The sequence below is a fragment of the Cavia porcellus genome, unplaced genomic scaffold (genome assembly GCF_034190915.1).
Source record: "Cavia porcellus strain 051 isolate PalLab524CR breed Dunkin Hartley unplaced genomic scaffold, mCavPor4.1 scaffold_18, whole genome shotgun sequence".
Classification (NCBI taxonomy): domain Eukaryota; kingdom Metazoa; phylum Chordata; class Mammalia; order Rodentia; family Caviidae; genus Cavia; species Cavia porcellus.
In genome coordinates, this window is record NW_026947501.1 from 23,742,732 (window position 1) to 23,761,942 (window position 19,211).

Below are 19,211 nucleotides of genomic sequence, written 5' to 3' on the forward strand. Positions count from 1 at the left end.
GGTTTCACAGTCACATAAATAAAATGTTTTATTTCTGCTATCTCATTAATGTGCACAAGGAAAGTTATTCCCTACCAACTGTCTCAATAGGGGTCACTCCAAGTAGAGCAAAAGGAGGGTCAGAGGACAGAGAGGGTAAAAGAGGGAGCCAACTGCACAGCAGGGTGCGCCCAAGGCCCATTTCCTCCCCGCTCCTCCCCGCTGCAGAAAGTCCTCCTGGCAGTCACCTTCACAGCTCTTGCTCTCTTTCATTCTAGAACATTCTCCATAGTTTCCAGCTGCCCAAACAACTATTAAATTATCAGGCATCTTTCAAACCCAAGTCCAAAGGCCACCTCCTTTTTTGAAACCTTCCTCAGGCCCTAACTCAAACACCATGCTCCCTATCATCTTTCTGAATTTTGTTCTTCCATGGTGTCAATACCTCACTTGGCCCTATTAAACTCATATAATAACACATATAGTACAGCAGGTTAGGATTTTCAGAATTAGTATTTTTGTATTTTATTTATTTCTCAAACTTTGATAAAACTTCTGGGGGTAAATATAGGCAGTTTCCTTTTGAAAGACTATCCTACCAGATGTGGTGCAGCCTGCAATCCCAACACTTGGGAGGCTGAGGTGAGAGGGTCACTGCAAGTTCAAGGCCAGCCTGAGCTACTTAAAAGTTTTCAATTTAATCTGTATACAGATTCAAACCATACTGAGCATACACTCAATTGAGAAATTGAAAATAATTTCACCAAAGCAATATTAATGCTTTCAATCTGACTTAGAGGTTATAAAATAATAGCCATCTTTTAATGAGCTTGTACAACTGTGAATTCTATATATACAATACTTTTCATGGATTATTCCATTAAATCCACTTAATAACAATAATATTATGATCCCCATTTTGCAGATGGAGAAAGTTTGGCTTAGACTGATTAAGTCTCCTTCTAAATATCATATAGCTAATAGATAGTAGAGCTATAATAGGAAGTGAGTATAAGCAATCTGACTCTAGAAAAGAACAGAAAGTTATACTTCTATCAGGGCAGGAAGCAGAAAGTCAGTGATTTATAGCATCTGCACAGACTTCAAAAGCAGAGCAACTATTCAACGATCCCACGCTCCAACTCTGTTGAGGGCTATGATTTTATACGGATGGAAAGTCCAGCATGAGGAAGAGCTGACCCATGACGCCTGCATACCTTCCCAGTGCATTGTACGAGTGTGGAGGACAGGGCTTTCTTAATTCTGTATGTTCAAAAATGCCTCATAATAGAAATCTAGTCCACGAGGAGCCATGTGTCTAAACATCAGTCACACTGATTTGATCAAGGCCTCCAAAGCCTTCTTTATTCTGCCTAACTTGTCCTTCATTCAGTTTTCACTGTCTGCCCACCAAACCCTAGCTATTCTTCAAGATCTTGCTTAAGTTCCAACTCCTGAGTGAAACTTTCCATGAGTATCTCTCAAAATATGCAGACCTATCAAGCTATGCCCACTGGTTACACAGTTTATGAAGGCTTTTTGCTAATGGCAGATTTGAACAGTTGCAATAGAAATCTTATGATACACAAGCCTAAAATATTTACTATCTAGTCCTCTGCAGAAAAAGTTTGCCAACTTTTGGGCTGAATAATCACAGATAATCATTTAGCATTTTTTCCCTATGGGTTGGTATTGCTTATGGATTTACGCTTGCCTTCTCAAATACCGTATAAAACTTGGGGTACAAGACACTGTGTTATGTCTGTGTATCCCCTACAACACCTGGTCTAGTACTTTTCATCCATCCTTGTTGCTGACGAAATCTTAATGTAATCTGGCAGCAGTCTCCCTCCCTGGCCTCACGTGCCTTGCAAGGCCATGTGAAACCACATTTCTCCTACTGTACAAGTGCGCTCTCAGAATTTGAGTCAGCTTCCATACCGCTGACGCTGGATGTACATCTAGAAAACTAAAAAGTTAACTAATTGCAAAATACAACAAGGCGGTTGTACAGACCAACATCACTGCTGGGGGAAGGAGAAAGACTATGCAACAAGGTACAGAATGAAGATGAAACACATGGGCAGCCAACTAAGAACAGTAATCCTCCTCTGGCTACTCTACACATTTGTTGGGAGAATTAAAAGAAGCACAAAGGTGAAACTGCTTGGAAGCAGCCACCTTGGCCACTGCTCATTCTCCACCCTCTCTTGGGTGCCCTGTAAATTGCAGCTCCTTTGGAAACTGCCAAGGCCAAACTGGCTGCTCTTGTCACCTGTCACCACCACCACAAGCTACTCAACATCCAGTGTGGTGGGTGGCAATACACTGGACTTGGAGAAAGAAGACTTCAAGAACTATTTCCTGGCCAAATGCGTAAGCCTCTATTAGTTTGTTTCTCATCTGCAAAAAGAAGCTGATATTTCCGTCATGGTTGTTATAAAGCAAGTAAGAGAGTGTAGATGAAAGAAACCTATAAATCTTTCTATACCTATGAGATACTACTACCATGTATTTAGGAAAGAAACATGTTTGCATTTCTACTACATGCCAAGCACTTTTGTAGATACTAGGGACAAGGCTGTGAAAAAAATAAAGAGCTTAGAGTCCCACTGGAGATAATAAGAAAATAATTATAATTGCCTGGTAGACACAAATGTTATGAAATAAATTCTAGCCAGTTAGGTATGTGTAAGGTGAAGCGGGATGGCTCTAAACAGCCCACTCGGAAGGTCTGTCTGGTGAGAAGAGCAGAGACCTGCCTGAGGAAGAAGGAAGCAGCCATGGATGAGCTGGGGATGAATATTCTGAGCAGAGGACAGTCAGCCCCAGGCCTGAGATGGACATGGGCTCAGGCGTATGAATGTGCAGGTAGCCAGCGTGGCTGGACCAGCTCAGTGCTTGTACTGGTACTGGAAAGGGAGCTAGAAACATGGAACAGGACATACTATAGTGCTTTCTCTGTCGGGGAAATGATAATGTGGCCTTGGAGAAAGTGAAGAACTTAGATAAGTAGTAATTACAGGAATCAAGTACAGAAGCAAAGGGATGATGATGGTGATAGTCATGGTATCAGCAGCTAAAAGCACTTGTTATCTGCCAATAATGCCCTGTGTGTGCTATATTGTTTGTTTTTGTTTGACATGACTGGGGATTGAACCCAGGGCCTTTGTACTAGCTATATCCCCAGTATTTCTTATTTTTTATTTTGACACAGGCCTCACTAAATAGCTAAGCTGCCCAGGCTGAGCATGATTCTCCTGCCTGAGCCTCTCAGAGTGCTGAAATTACAGGCACATGCCTTTATGACTGGTACATGCATTTTTACTTATAGAAGCGTATGCAATCCTTACAAAGCCTTATCGTGCATTTGCCTCTGGTCACAAAGCTAGTACAACAGGCTTGGGGTTCACACTGCACACCTGCTGGGACCACACTCACATACCACACTGAAGGAGCAGGGACAGTTCAGACTGGAAAAAGTAAGTCAGCAAAGCAGACCAACGAAAGGCTGAGACAGGCCACCCAGGAGGCATGCAGGATTTCTGAAAGGTCAGCAGCACAAGCAAACAGCCATTTAGGAAAATCACCTTGGCAAGAGAACAAGAATAAGAGAAGGGAGATAGGCAGGGAAGGAGTGACAGTCTTGTGCGAGGTGACCAGGGCCAGTCTAGGGTGTGGCAAGCTGACAGAAAGGGGTGGGTGGCAGGAACAGATTAACGTGCTCACCGTGGGCCATAATTCCTATGCCTCACTGCCAGATAGCTCTGTGGTACACGGATGAACGCACCATCAGGTGGTGTGGGACAGTCCCATCGGTGGTACAAGCTGCCCAATGTGATAGTCGTGCCGTACCACTGATGGTTCAAACCAGCAGGAACATGATAAATGAGATCCAACTAGATATTCATACACCACTATCTGAACACTTCAGAAAATGTGCATAGCGATACTGTTTTTGGCAAAGCCCCTACAGCCATAAAGTTGAGATTGGTTACTACTGCCGCCAGTCCTCAAGTATTTCATCTCTTTGAGAATTCGATGCTGCTGACCTTTCTGCAACCTATCAGCTGAAGAGGATATTAAAGCTGTCACTCCCTAACTGTGCTCACAGCTTTAGCTAAAAGGTCTGCAGAGCCACCTGCTAATGACCTCTTCATCACAATGTTATTCCAAACAGGTATAGCACAGAAAATTTATCATCACTGGAAAACTTGGAGGATTCAACAAATGTAGGTTTCAAACCTGTGTTTCTAAAAATGGGATAAGAATCTCCACTCTGTTACACTCCATGAGCTCAAAATCTCTTTTATAACAAAAAGGGCTACCTCTGACTTTCTCTACCCGAGTGTGCTCATTAAGCCTTAACTTTTTGTTCCCCTTTCTTAAGTGCTTGGACAACTAGCACTATACAATAGAACAAAACAAATAAAAGACAGAAGAGCCACTGCCTCCATTCTGTTTTGATGACTTAATTAGTTGTGCAAAGCAACTGTAGTCTTTCGGTGGCAAGAATTTTCACTGGTAAAAGGCACAGGCTGATTTAGGTGACCTTCCCACATTTATGGCCTCAAGATCTGCTATTTTATTTCCTCAAAGAAATGAAAATTAAAAATGGAGGAAATAATTAAAGGGTGGCAGCAATATGCTTGAGTGATCTACACAAAAGTGTTTCCATTATGGTTGTTTTTAGAACAAAAGCTGCTTAACGACAGAGATAGTTTCCAGCTTATGTCCTACGTGTCACGCTGGAAAGATGTCACCCGAGGCAGGCAGGGCAAGAGGGGTTTTCTCTGGTCACGCATGCCAACAGCAGCCCTGTACCCAGGGAGGCCCTGGTTCATCTCGGCCACCACGGCCCTGGCCTGTGCCCTCTCTCCCGGCCTACCGACCTGCCCTTGCCGTGGTGCTTCCTCCCTGCAAGGACAGGCTGCCTGCAGAAGACGGAAGGAAGCAAGTGCGTGGGGACAGATGAGCCGAGATCAAGGAGGGAGAGAACCAGTTTCTCTGGCCAAGAGGAGAGTAAAGGATTTCTAGCTTGTTAACACTGCCAGGGGTGTGGTGGCTGGCACCAGCAGTGACATGGGGCTCAGAGTGGCTGAGGCTCTGTGATACAAGGGCAGAGCCAGGGAAGCAGAGGTATGTGGGGAATTTTCACTGAGAACTTGGGAAGTCAGAGATGCAGAGGGCAAATGCTACTGCCTATCATGCACGTATGAGTAGCAATCAACAAATGTAATACACAACGAAAGCACCCCAGGTATGCCCGGTGTCAGATCTGGGAGGTTTAAAAAGCAACAGTCAGGAGTCAACAACGTAAGGAGCAGCTACCAGCACTTCTCGGCAATAAACATGTTCCCAGCCCTGATGCATGGCCACGGGAGGCAGGAGGCAAACAAAGCCAGTCTCAGAACCACAGCTGGCAGCCTGGGTAGAGTGCCACCAGAGAAGCAGGGAGACACCTGCTGCCCCTGTGCCATCTCACCCTGTGATCTGCTGAGCAGCTCACAGCGGCCTGGTCAGGGAGCGAAGGTCTGTGCCCTGTTGCCTTAGCCACACCACAGACCCACTCTGTCCCTGAGGTTCTGTCCCCAGGTGGCACTGACCCACTTCTCACGGCAGCACTGTCCCAATGTGGGGCATTACTGTCCTGGAGACGCACACACTGGAGGAGCAGGAAGTAATCACCACTTAGACTTAACACAATTCAGCAAATGTTTAAAAAGTTAAAGGGCAACTTTGTTTAAAGAATCATACTCTAAAAGCCTGTGCGTGGCCCTTCTGCCTCCTCCCTTCCTCTCTTCTCTGTCCCTATTTACTGTGCAGAACATACCTAGAGGATCACACACTCTCCCTCAGACACCTGACAAACAGATGCTCTCTTCATTCTGTAGATGAATGAAGAAAACTGAGGCTCAGAGAGGCTGTGACCTGAGGAACAAGCCAAGGAGCCAGAGAAGGAGCAGCTCGGGAGAGCAAGCTCTTAGAGGCCAAGGAGGAGATAGCCACGAAGGAGCCAGAGGACACAGGGCAAAGAGATGGACTGACAAGCACCCTTCACATTTGGTAATTATGAAGGAAGCTGGGTATGCTCATCCCTCCTAATTCTATAGCTATCAGTCACTCAATATTGGAGGACAAATATGAAGTCTCATGTTGTATCATCCACTAAAATACCCTACGGAGCCAGGCACGGCAGTTCATGCCTGTGACGTCAGCACTCTGAGAGGCTGAGGTGGGATATGGTAAGGCCAAGGACTGCAACTGCCATAAAAACAGTGCCTATCAGCCACACTTCTGCCCTATTTCTATGTCCCTTACAAACTCTTCTCTAAGGTCAGCAATGGGCCTGGTCAGGTCCTTAAATTTTGGTACCACTTCTCATTTAAAAATATAAGTGCTAAAAAAAGTAAGTAAATAAAATACAAACATAAGTGCTTTACTTTGGATCTGGAATGCTCTGCAAAGGCACATACACATATTTAAGCTTGGTGCTTTGGGAAATCTTAAGAGGCAGGTTTAGCGGGAGTTCCTTACGTCACTGGAGGTAAATGTCGGAGGAACCCTTCCTTTCTCTTTCTCACTGTCTAATTAGGAACTACAGCCCAGTTATGCCTTGGACTTCCTATTAGAATGTGCTGCCTCCCCACATGCTCCAAAGCAATAGGGCCAATGGTCCATGGCACTGAAACCTAAAACTGTGGGCTGAAATCAACCTTTTCTCTTTATGAATTTATTATCTTAAGTATTGCTTACAGTAATGAAAACCAAATCATGCTAACAGAATTGAACCAAGAATTTCACTCACTTTTAAAGACAACTAGGAGTAAGGTATCAACACATATTTAAAGCAGAGGCCGGCGGTTGCTCTAGGCTGGTCTGGAACTGGCCAGCTGCCAGCCCTTACCCATCCCCTCGTCTCCACGCAGCCATAAAAGAACCTGGAAGGTTTTTCAGCTCCCTGACCTCTCCTATCCCACTAATCCTTCAAAATATCCCAACCACTAGTGCCTGTTCTCCTTATCTGACCACATATCACCCAACTCAGAGCTCTCCCACTCTTTTACAGTTCATTTCATCTCTTGTTTCAAGTCTAAATATTTTATTATGTCTTCTCACTAACAATACTTTAAATATCTCAAGGTTGGATTATATATCTGTACGAACCCCATGAAATTATGTATTTATATTAGGTACATAATAAATAGTCACCAATATTCTCCTTTTTCTCCTTGGGGAAAAAAAAGTGGGGTTGGCAGGCAAAGGTATAAGGGAGAAGGCTGTCTAATGCGTATGGAGGTCTAGGCATGTCTTCCTGTAAGTTAACTGTCTTAGCACAGGAGTGCCAGTATGTGCCTCTTCATACCTATTAGGACGGCTAAAATAAGGCCAATAACAAGTGTTGGTAAGGGTCAGGAGAAAGTGGACCACTACACATTGCTGATGGATATGAACAATACTTTGGAAAACAATTTTGAATGTTCCCCAAAAAGCTAAAACACAAAGTTACCATATGACCCAGCAATTCTACTTTTAGGTATATACCTAAAAGAATTCAAAGCATAGATCCACACGAAAATTCATAGCAAGATAGTTCATAATAGCTAAAAAGTAGAAACGACTCAAATGCCCATCAATGAATTAATAGAGAAACAAAATATGGCATATCCATATAATAGAATGGAATATAGCTATGCAAATAAAGTACCAATAAATGCAAGAACACAGATGAACCTTAACATGCTAAATGAAAGAAGTCAGCCATAAGACATCACCTGATTCCATCAATATGAAATGTCCAGAATATGAAAATACACAGACACAGAAAGTAGAGTAGCGGTAGCTGAAAGCTGCGTTACAGGAGGGGAATAAGGAGTAAAGGAATCATTAATAGACATAGGACTTCGGAAGACAAAATGTTCAGTAATTAGCGATGTTTTGCTCTCCTTTGTAAATACACTACAAACTGCTGAAAGGTGAATTTTATGGAATGTGACTTCTATCTCAACTGTATGAAAAAATGTAAGTATGCTACTATGATCATTTAGACAGCACAAAAACAATATAAGACATTTAATAAGATACAAATTTCTGGGGTTTCTTGATATCACCACCAAAATTCTAGGCTAAAACATTCTAGGTGGAACCTACCAGCCTGCTTTTACTTTCCTCTTTTTTTTTTTTTTTTTTGGTACCAGGGATCGAACTCATGACTGTGCGCTTGCCTGGCAGACACTTATGCTGCTGAGCTAAATCCCCAACCCCCCAGCCTGCTTTTAACAAGCACAATAGAGAACACAAGCTACTAGCTAAAAAATATGTTTCTTGAAACACAGTTACAACAAAAAGAAACTGTAATTTAGAATCAGAAGAGCTAGATTCAAATTTTGGTACCATATTTTCATAGTTATATAACCTTAAGAAAGTCATACAGCTCTCTCTTACTTGGTTTCATTAACCCTAAAATGCATTAATCTTTTCCTCAGCACATAAATGGCACATAGTTGGTGCTCAACAAATGTTACACTGAACATTGAGTGTCAATTCCATTCAACAAATGAGTGGCTACAGTGCAAGGTGATTCAGTAGGACTGTAAAATAATCGATTAAAGATATTTTGCAAAATGTGAAACAGACTTTAAAAAAACATGCATTTACAAATAGGAAGAAATTGTTCAAAAGAAAAGAGAAACTAGGGAGGGGGAAAGGAGAAAAGAAGGAAGGGAAATACTACTCTGAATAACTACTCTGAATAAAAGAAGGAAGGGAAATGTACTCTGAATAACTAATTTAAAGATAACAATATGCAATGTATTAACCATTGCTACCCTCCTATTATCTCACTTTGCATTTTTTTTCTCTTTAAAATACAATTAGAATGCAGATGTCTTATGCTTGGGGTGAATGATTTGGGGATGACAATGTACATACAATGTATGTACCATTGTTACCCCTTAACTGACATATTTTGAAATTTTGTTTCATTTTTTTTCCTTCCTCTTGAAATAAAATGGATTTGGAAAAATAAATAAATAAAATAAAAAGAACAGAACTAAGGCACTTGGTGATTACATTAAAAATGCATTTATAAACAATTTAAATTAATATATTACTTTTCATGTCTCTGAAAATGTGAATTTGTGAGTATTGCAAGAAAAATGAAGACATCATGGGTTTGACTATTTGATAACTATAACTTCTGGAGGTTACTTGTGTAGCAAAACTGATACTGTTGTGCTTTTTCTTTGTATCTTCTCACCCCAAGAGAGTGTAAGCTGGAATTAGGGACCATGCTTTAAAATTCTTTTATATCCCCACAGTATCTATTGCACCCCTGGCATAGAGAAAAAAACACTCAGCAAGAATGCACTGAGTGAAAGAGTGTGGTCTGTTACCTTCAGGTCGCGGTGGATAATAGGAGTTTTGCACTGGTGCAGGCGGGCGACAGCTTCACAGGTATCACAGAATATCTGCAGCACTTCATTCTCTGTAAAGCCTGTTTGCAGGCGCTGGTTCATCAGGTTTACCACCTGGCCTCCTGAGAGGGGTGCAAAGCAAAGGAGACGCTATAAACAGTTTCATCGCTCAGACCAAGAGGAAAAGCTATGCACAGAAACGGCCCAGATGAAAGTGACAGAGCAGATGGCTGATAATGGCCAAGCCAGACTGAACCCCCAGTGTCCTCACAGCTTAGGATTTGTGTTTTCAACAATCTAGTGCTTCCTCTAATGCATCAGAAATAAGTTTCTTTATTTTACAAAGTGCCCAGACATAAGCTGCCCTCATTGTGTCTTCAAGATTAGTAGGAGAGTTCCTGTTGTGTAAGAGATGAGGCCACAGCTTCACTCGCCATCCCTTTTCGTTAGAATCAGATGGCACAACAGACCCAGAGAGCAGGAAGGAGACAGCATCACAGGCTGTACTTTGGGACTATAATTCTGGCTTCATCACTGACTGCTTGGCTGTGGAAGTGCTACACCAGCATTTCAGCGGCAGGACCAAAAAACTGATGACCTCTCTTACAAAATCATCCAGATCTCTGTACTATGTATGGCTCAAACTCTAAACATTTTACTCTCCAAAAAGGAATGTTCAGGAGAAAATGGACTGTCAAGTTCAAATTTAGTAGTGTTTTATAAAATTGGTTAATAGCTAATATAATGAAGACTGAAATTACTGGTTGATCTCACATTTTGGGGATAAACAACATATTTAATTTATAGACAGTATCTTTGAAGGCAGGAAAATGTAAGTGGAGCCCAGGGCACTGACAACACAGTAAGACAAAGACCCAAGTTTATAGCTGGCAACTGCTCAGGCAGGAAAAAAAATAAGTAAATAAAAGACCCAGGCCCCCAAACAGTGGTCATATGAAACACAGTCAAGTCTGTAAATATATTCAATCTACAGTTTGTATCTCTCAAGACAAATGTTCTTTGCAACTTCAAGCTTTCAACTACTTAAACACCACTGTTAACAGCAGCATCATTTGAATGTAGCTTTACCAAAAATTACAGCTCTAGAGCAAGGAGAAAAAGATCATTTCCATCACACAAAAAGGATTCTTTTACCCAGTAACACAAGGATGATAGTGTGAGTGGGGAAGAGAACACACAACTGAGGGGGTGGGGAATCGCACTGTTTCTTTGGTCCATCTGGAGTTGGGCCTTTATTATGTGTCTTCATAATTTGTTTTAAGGCATCACAAAGAACACATTCATTCAAACTCTATGTCTTCATTTATGTACATGACCAAACATTCCTAAACCCAACAAAAATAGGGTTTTGTATTTCCATTAATTTTAATTATCTGTGCCACTGTTCCTTGTCATCATAATAACCTGAAGTTTACAGCAGACTCTCTATCTTTTTAATCTGCCTGTAAAACCAAAATAACATAGTTTAGAATACAATACACATTAAATAAAATTATCCCTATGCCCTTGATAATCAAAATGCTAGAGAAAAGAGTTTAAGAGTATGGTTCATACACATACCTCTACAGAAGTCCATCAGAATGAGAACTTCCCAAACATCACCACTGCTCACATTGTTGATACTAGAATCAATGTAGCCTACAATGTTCTTGTGCCCTGATAGGTCCCTCTGTGAACAAGAGTTGAGAAACATATTGTCAGTTATAGACGCCAACAGGGACAGAATTAGCCAGTCAGTTCCACTAACACACACAATTTAAATACACAGAGATAACAATAATATGTTGAAAGGTAAGACTGAGGAGCAAGGTCAGAAACAGATTTCTAGCAGTCTCTGGGAATCACAGCTAAAAATGCAATAGGAATTGTACTGAGCTACTGAGCCACAGCCTGCTCCAGAATCTAGTCAAAGGCATACCCTTTACTTCTGGGTTAGCTAATGCTCACTGCACCAGGGCTCCATGTAACCCAGAAGCTACGTAAGACTCTTATCTCCAGAAATAATGCACAGGAATCAAGAGAGGGTATGTATGTGTAAACTACTTTTTTATACAGAAAAAAAATAGTGCATTGAACTTGATTTTAAGTAGTTCATATTGTTTTCTTCTCTTTAATAAATATATGAAGGCTGAGTCCTATAATGCCAGCACTTGGAAGGTTGAGAAAGGAGGGTTTTTGCAAGTTCAAGACCAGCCTGGGCTACAAAGTGAGCTCAAGCCAGTCTGAAGTGCATAGTGAGATCTTGTCTCAAAAAAAGATGACAATAAAAGAAAAGAAATACACAAAGAGAATAACAACTTTACAAAGCTTTGAAGGTACTCTACAATATGTAGCCTTAAGCATTTTGCTCATAATGACGCATTTCAAATCAACCAACTGGGATATAAGATGGGGCATCAGTTAGAACTGCAAGTCATCTCAAAGGGCTGCTCCTGGGAGTCATTCATCCAACAAATATTTACTGAGCACCTCCTTGTGTCAGGACCTATTTAGGAACTGGAAGTTGTCTCGCACCCCGGAAATTTAAAAGTACACAGAGTCAGATCTTTGTAATGATATTATTAAAATCCAAAGTCAGTAAGAACTAAGTTGGAGAAAGAAAAACATGAGCAACCGGAGTAATATGATTGTAACACAAATATGAGGTAAGATTTTTTTAAAGATTAGTTTCAATAGATTACTTTACTTTAAGCTTAAAACAATAAATGTAAATCCCTACTTCACATTATGTACAAAAATTAACTCAATTTACAGGCAAATGCCTGTAATTTCAGCCACTCAGGAAGTAGAGACAGAAGGATCACAAATTCAGCCTTGGCATTTTAGGAAAACCCTGTCACAAAATAAAAAAGCGAAAAAAGGCTGGGTGTACAGCTCATGGTACAGCACTTGCCTACCATGTGCAAGGGTTTCAAACTGCGGTACTGCAAAAAATAAAAGTTGAAACATATCAGAGACCTAAAAAAGTCTCACAGGAAACATGCGCACTTTTTTGTGACCTTAGGCTAGGCAACAGGTTCTTAGCTATGACACCTACATCATAAAGAAAAAGGAGACAAATTTCATTTTTTAAAATTAAAAAAAAATGTGTTTCAACGACTCTGAAAAAAATTTAGAAACTCATACAATGGAAGAAAGTACTTAAGTCATACATCTGATAATTATTTGGCACTCAGTAGAATACAAAAGAATCTTTACAACCTAACAATAAAAAGAAAACACTATGTAAAAATTGGCAAAGGATCTGAATAGACAATTTTCCAAAGAACATACACAAAAATAGCACACACATGAAAAACATTTAATACCATTAATCATAAATGCAAATCAAAACCAAAATCAGATACTACATATCCACTAGGAGGGCTATAATCAAAAACATAAACAATAAAAAATGTTGAAGATGTGGACACAGTAACATTCATATGCTGTTGGTAGGAATATAAAATCTAGCAGTCCGTAAAAAGTAGTTATCCTAAGACCCAACAATTCTACTCCTATGTATGTACTCAAGAAAAAAGGAAGCATTATGTTCTTACAAAAATTTGAACAAAAATGTTCAAAACAGTATTATTCATAATAGACAAAAGGTGAAAATAACCCAAATGTCCACCAACTGATGAACATGTAAAACGTGGTGTGTTTACCATGCAGATGTAAAAAGAAATGTGGCACAGGGTACATGTGGCAACAGGGAGGAGCCCTGGAAACATTGTGCTAAGTGAATGTCAGATAGTTCATGCACTGAAAGAGTCCATTTACACGATATGGAATACAGAGTAAATTACTGGCTTCCAGGGCTAAGGACAGTGAACAGGTATCACGTCCTTTGGGAGTAATATAAATATATTCTGCAACCAGAGTCTGCAACTCAGTCTCCCAGAGTATATGGATTACAGGCATATGCCACTATATTCAGGTTTTACACAATTTTTAAGACCATTTTGGCTGCTATGAATGGCCCTAAGAAATGAATGAAATACTCTATGCCTGGTCTGACTTATGCAGAGTAAACCAGTACTACTACCTTATATAATTTGATTAATGTGGCTAAAAATTACATTGTTTTTCTTTTGGCAGTCACATTACACTATACAGTCACACTGAGTTAATTGACCACTTAAATGCCTAAGTCTTTTTCCATTTGTGGTGCTTTTAAATTTGCCTCCCCTGAACTATACTCATGAAGTTGATTAAAATACCAAAAAAACCCCAAGATATGACCTCACCTTGTTATTTCATCTCATTAGATTCAGTTGATTATTCCAATTTGTAAGCATCATTCTATCACCCAAAGTAGCTGTTACATCTTCCAATTTTATATTAAGTTGTCTTTTTTTCTTCCTTAACCAACTTACTTATTAAATGTATAAAACAACATTAAACTAGTGGTAAACTACAGTGCTTTTTTTTCTTAGGAAATTTCTTCTATATTAATGCCATGCTACTGATTAAAAATCTTGATAACCAGGAGCAATTATACCTAACTACGGCAGCCCCCAGCCTACATCCTCCAGCTTGCCCACAGAAGGATGAATGTCTGGATTGAGAACTTGGCAAAAATCCCCACCGACTGGATTAACTGCATACATGGCCATCCCAAAAGGTTCCTAAAGCAAGATATAGTGTTTTATATGACATAGTCATACTTACTGAACTTCAAGGTGCTTTGGAGCCCTGTTTACTCATCCAAGTAACTAAAACACAGCTTAAAGTTTATTTTGTTCAATGAGTAGTATTTAACATTTAAACTGAACAAAATACTAACAGTTACTGCTTATTTCTGTCCCCATCCCCTTAGAAAACTACTTCCACTCCCTCACCACCACCTCCAGTGTTTTCTTTCAAACAAATTAACTCAAACAATATGTATTACGAACACACAAATAGCACCTTTTCTTACACTAATAGTAACATCAAAGAATCTTTAAAAATAATCTCCTCTAGATTCTTGTCTCATATAAAAACAGAGGAGCTCCCTACTGAACAGAATCTACCATCCTCCCTTTTTGAAATATGAAAACATTTGCTTGCCTTGAATTGTCTGATCTCTCTTCTGTTCTAAGCAACTCTTTAAACATCACCAGGGGCAGTTCAATGTCTTCATTATCAAGTTCAATGAGGATGTAATTCATATGGGCCAGGAGATGTGAACACAGAATAATGCTTAACACATCTTATGTATTAGATCTTTCCTATGTGTGTTCTTACCCTTTTAAGTCTGAAGATAATTATTATCTTTTCCTGCCTTCAGGCAAACAGGTCAGAAGTCCCATTTGCAATTGTTCATCAGAAATCAGAAGCCCTTTGTTTGTATCAGAGCACAAATCCCAGATGTATCAGGACACATACCAGACTCTAGCAGATAGCATTTATCAGAATAAAATGGGAAGCCACTCTAAACCCCAGTTCTCGTATTTGAGTGTAGCATGCCCATCCTTCTTCCACTGTAAGTACAGAGAGAGTTCTTCATCTCTGAATATCAGCAGATAGGTGTTTGCATGTCAAAAACAATACTACATCTTCCAGTTCCCTTCAAAATTCTTATAATCTCTGATAGAGATGGGGGAGGGATAAGGCTCCTAGGAGAAATCTGAACTTATAGGAATTAAAAACACATAGAATTTCAAATCACACTGGTAGAAAACTAAAACAAAACAACAATTTATAAAAGCACAAACAACCTGAAAGGATGAATTCCTCAAACATACACAATTCACTCATCTGAAATAAACAACAGCCTGATAACAATCAAGAAAACTAAACTTCTAAAGGAGAAATCCCCAGGCCCACATGGATAATTCTACCAAAAGCTTAAAGATGAATCAACACCAATTCTACACAATCACTTCCAGAACCCAGCAGAGGGGACACTCCACAATTCATTATTATCCTGATACCAGACCAGATCTAACAAAAAAGGGAGCCAAAGGGAATGCTTAGATCACAGTGATGGCAAACCTTTTAGAGTTTTCAGTGATACCCCCAGCCCACGATGATATAGGTTTGCCATAGGTTTGCCGTCACTGCAGATCAAATTGTTAGTCCTAGAAAGCAACTAGTCCAGACTTCAACAAATCAGAAGACCGAGGGAAAAGTCTTCAAGATAACAAAACAGAAAATACTAAATGTAGCTAAATATTCAAAAAGCAATTCACATAATCTAGGTTTAAGGTTACACAGTTGAAAAATACAGGGAAAACTAAGATCAAAAGAATAATAACAAAACAATTATTAATTCTATAAAAACAGAGTTAAATGAATAAGGCATATTAATCACTATTCCTAGAACATTCAGCAAGAATAGTTGTTACATAATAACATAAAAACTAATATTAACACAACCAACCCATGGCCCAAGTTTACTGATATTTCTGAAGAATGGAGGATGAGAATGCTGCATGCATTTAGGGAGAGTGCTATGCAGGGGAGGGAACAGAGCTAAATCTTTACTTCCCATAGCAGATAATAACTAACAAGGAGGAAAACTCAAGAGCTAGCAATGTTAGTATGTCATATGTTAGACACATATCAAAAGAATCAACTATGTGGTTGCCTTTGGGACCCTGAAATGGCCTAGGAGGGCACCCTTGAGGCTGCTTGGCTATTTTTAACCTCAGTTCAATTATTTGATTATATAAGCCCTAAAAAAGGTAAACTAAATTAAAACAAATACTTTCGCAGCTAATACATGACTGGGCTAGAACCTGAGCCCATGTAACTTAGCTTCTATTCAGGCCCACTGATCTGTGAGCTCCTATGACCTGCACTTCTTTAGCTCCTCAACTATAACTGCCTAGTATTAAGCAAGACCTCCAACTGTTTCTAAATGAATAGAAGAAAGTGAAAGACCCTCTGGCACTTCTAACACAAGGAAATGAATGGGGGCATTCCAGCCTGAAGACGCGGCAGAAGTAAAGTTAGCAGTGAGTGCTGAAAGAGAACGGAACACAGAGGAGGGAGGAGGAGTGATGGGAAACCCCTGGGTGTGTGAAAGGAGGCACTGCATTCCCCTTGGCTCACTTTCTGTTAGATCTGTTTTGGTATTGGGTAGCAATGCCTCTACACTACTGCGGAGCATGCCCTCTTCTGGGTTCTAGAAGAGAGGGTAGCTTGGAGTCACGTATCAGGGGAGAAGGAAGACACTGCACCTTGCAAGCAGATCTACCTGGTCTTGAGCCTTGGGAGGTGGCTAATTGATTTTACAGTGCTAACAGTTCTTCCCCAATAGTGTCAGCTTTCTAGGATTCATAGTACACCAGGTTCTCTATTATCCTGAGTTTTCTTTCAGTGGCCCAAGTGCAGTATTAGTTTCTCTCACTAGCACTGAAAAGGTGACCCTGCAAGGGAAGGACGGGCAAGCAAAGCGTGGCGAAATACCACAAGGATGCCACCAGCTCGCTTTTGGGTATCTTTTTGCTCTTTTCAAAAGCACTAAAATAAAGAGCACAAAGAAATCATTGTCATTTAGGTAAACTCATGTATTTGCTATGCTATTGTTCATACTTTCATTTCATCCAAAGTTTATTAACCCATTTACTAAATGTCAAGCAGTATATGGGTAAAACGTTACTGAATATAAATTATTTTCCAACAGCAGAACTACTTAAAACATAACACATTAAACAATATACCTACTATAAACAAAAGTAGTAAAGAAACACAAAGGAAAGACTACTTAATGCTTTTTATTATGTATAATATCACACAGCCAGAAAACTCCCAGTCACCACTGCTTTGATCAACACATGCCCAGTCCTGTTTCTCTTCTATATCCACTTAATCTTCAAGACATTACATTATTTTATCTAGAAATATTTCAGCATGTATCTCTAATGCATAGGGATTCTTTCATTAAACATAATATAAATATGAATTTTGAAGATGAAGTTTTAAAAATCTGATGTACAAGCTAGGCGTAGTAGCACACATCTGTAATCCCAGTACTTGGGAGGCTGAGGTAGGAGGACTGCTGCAAGTTCAAGGCCAGCCTGGGCTACAAAGTGAATTCAAGGCCAGCCTGAACTACATAGTAAGACCCTGTCTCAAAACTGATAGGATTATCTTCAGAGGATAAAAGATGCTTCCAAAAGTTGAGGAGTATAAGACAAAAGAGGCCTTTATTCCGGGAACATGGGGAGAGAAGACTGGCGCACTGGCTGCTGGAATCTGGCGATCTCTCTCATGGACATGTGGCGTGGGGGAATATAAATAGCCTAAGCTTAGGGCAGTGCCCTAAGGCCATTAGAGATGCACAGGTATTTCATTGGCACACGTTTGGCACCAGGGACAGGTTCTTAGGGATGGGGGTATAGGGTTATAGGTAAATCTATAGGGGCGGGGGAGGCAGGAGCCCCCTAGCTCCAGCTGAGGCTTTTTTTGGCTACAGTGTCCGGTCTGGGCCAGCACCCTTTCAAAAACAAAACAAAAATCCCACAATCTTGACATATAATTAACATACGCAATTAATCACATGTATTTAATTAACAAGTAATATGCATGTATCTATGTATAGATAATCAACAGATATAATAACACAGATCTTAATGTGTTCAGTTGAGTTCTGATGACTATATAACCCTGTGTGACTGTTACCTAAAATAACTCATTTCCATGGCCCAGAAAGTTTCCATATGTCTCTGTCCAACCAGTTTCTTTCTGATTTTATTGTCAATGACCAATTTTAATCATTCTTCAGACTTTTACAAATGGAACTGGTAAGAGTTTATACATGGTTTTTAGGTTTTGATCTACATGGGCAGAAAGCATACCACATAGAAACCACATGCACAAAATATAAAGTTGCATAAGGATAATGCTCATGAAATGCTAATGAGCTGAGGAGACGGAGAGAGGCCTGACAATTGAGAGAATACAGGGCTACAAAAGGAGGCTTGGAAGGTTAGGGTGTCCAGATCATACACTACAGTCAATTTCTGAGAATTAAGTGGTTAAATAAGCTTTTTCCAATGTCTCAAATCATTCCTCTAACCTAAAAATTGCTCTACTGTCTCAAATTGCTTCTTTCTGGCTCAACCTCCGGCTGAGGGTGACTAAAGCAGGACTATCCCCTGGATGTTTACTCCCATCTGGCAGGAGGAGTGCACCTCCCACCCTGCCTGTGGCTTTCTTCTGCCAGGGAAGCCTCTATCTCCATTTCCAACAGAGTTGAGGTTCAAGGGCAGTCTTACCATGATCTGGATTTCCCTCTTGCACACCTGGAGATCATGCTCATTGTTGACAAACATGCGTTTCAAGGCACATTTCATCCCATTGCTTGTTCTCACCAGAAACACGATAGCAAATCCACCTGTGAGAGAAGCACACACATAAGCTCTTTTCAGTTAAATTCAAAAAACCAGGTGGTTGCAGATTGCTGTTATCACTCTTAATGGTACTAATGCCAGTGTCAGCAAACCCACAAGGCTGGCCTTGCCCAGAAGACATTCTTAGGATCTTGGGACTCAGATAGTACTTGTGGGGCTGGGTGCAAGAGTCAGACCCACAATCCTCAACAATTATCCCAGAATCAAGGAAGAACAGTGATTATCTTTCCATGGAATCCACAAATAAATAGATCAATGACTGGAAGAAGCAAAGAGACCCAGCTACATTCCAACTACTGTTTGAGGCACTCTGATTCTCTGGATAAATTCACAGCCCAACCCTGTGAGGGTGGGGTTATCATTCCTAGTTAAATAATACCTAGTTGAAGGAAACAAAGGCTCAAAGGAGACTGAATCCAACCAAGGGTTGGCTTGTTTGTTTTGTTTTGCTTTGTTTTTAAGACCAGGA

At 40.3% G+C, this 19,211-nt stretch overlaps 1 protein-coding gene across 5 annotated transcripts in view; it reads right to left on the reverse strand.

The window, feature by feature from the left end:
- Nucleotides 1-19,211, reverse strand: part of Aak1 (AP2 associated kinase 1) — a 166,694-nt gene that overhangs the window by 69,200 nt on the left and 78,283 nt on the right. For all 5 annotated transcript variants that reach the window (XM_063229549.1, XM_063229547.1, XM_063229546.1 and 2 more), the window contains exons 3-5: nucleotides 18,608-18,726; nucleotides 10,977-11,085; nucleotides 9,375-9,517 (exon numbers count right to left, since the gene is read on the reverse strand). In XM_063229549.1, coding sequence (XP_063085619.1) covers nucleotides 9,375-9,517; nucleotides 10,977-11,085; nucleotides 18,608-18,726 — 371 coding nt within the window. The remainder of the gene's footprint in view (nucleotides 1-9,374; nucleotides 9,518-10,976; nucleotides 11,086-18,607; nucleotides 18,727-19,211) is intronic.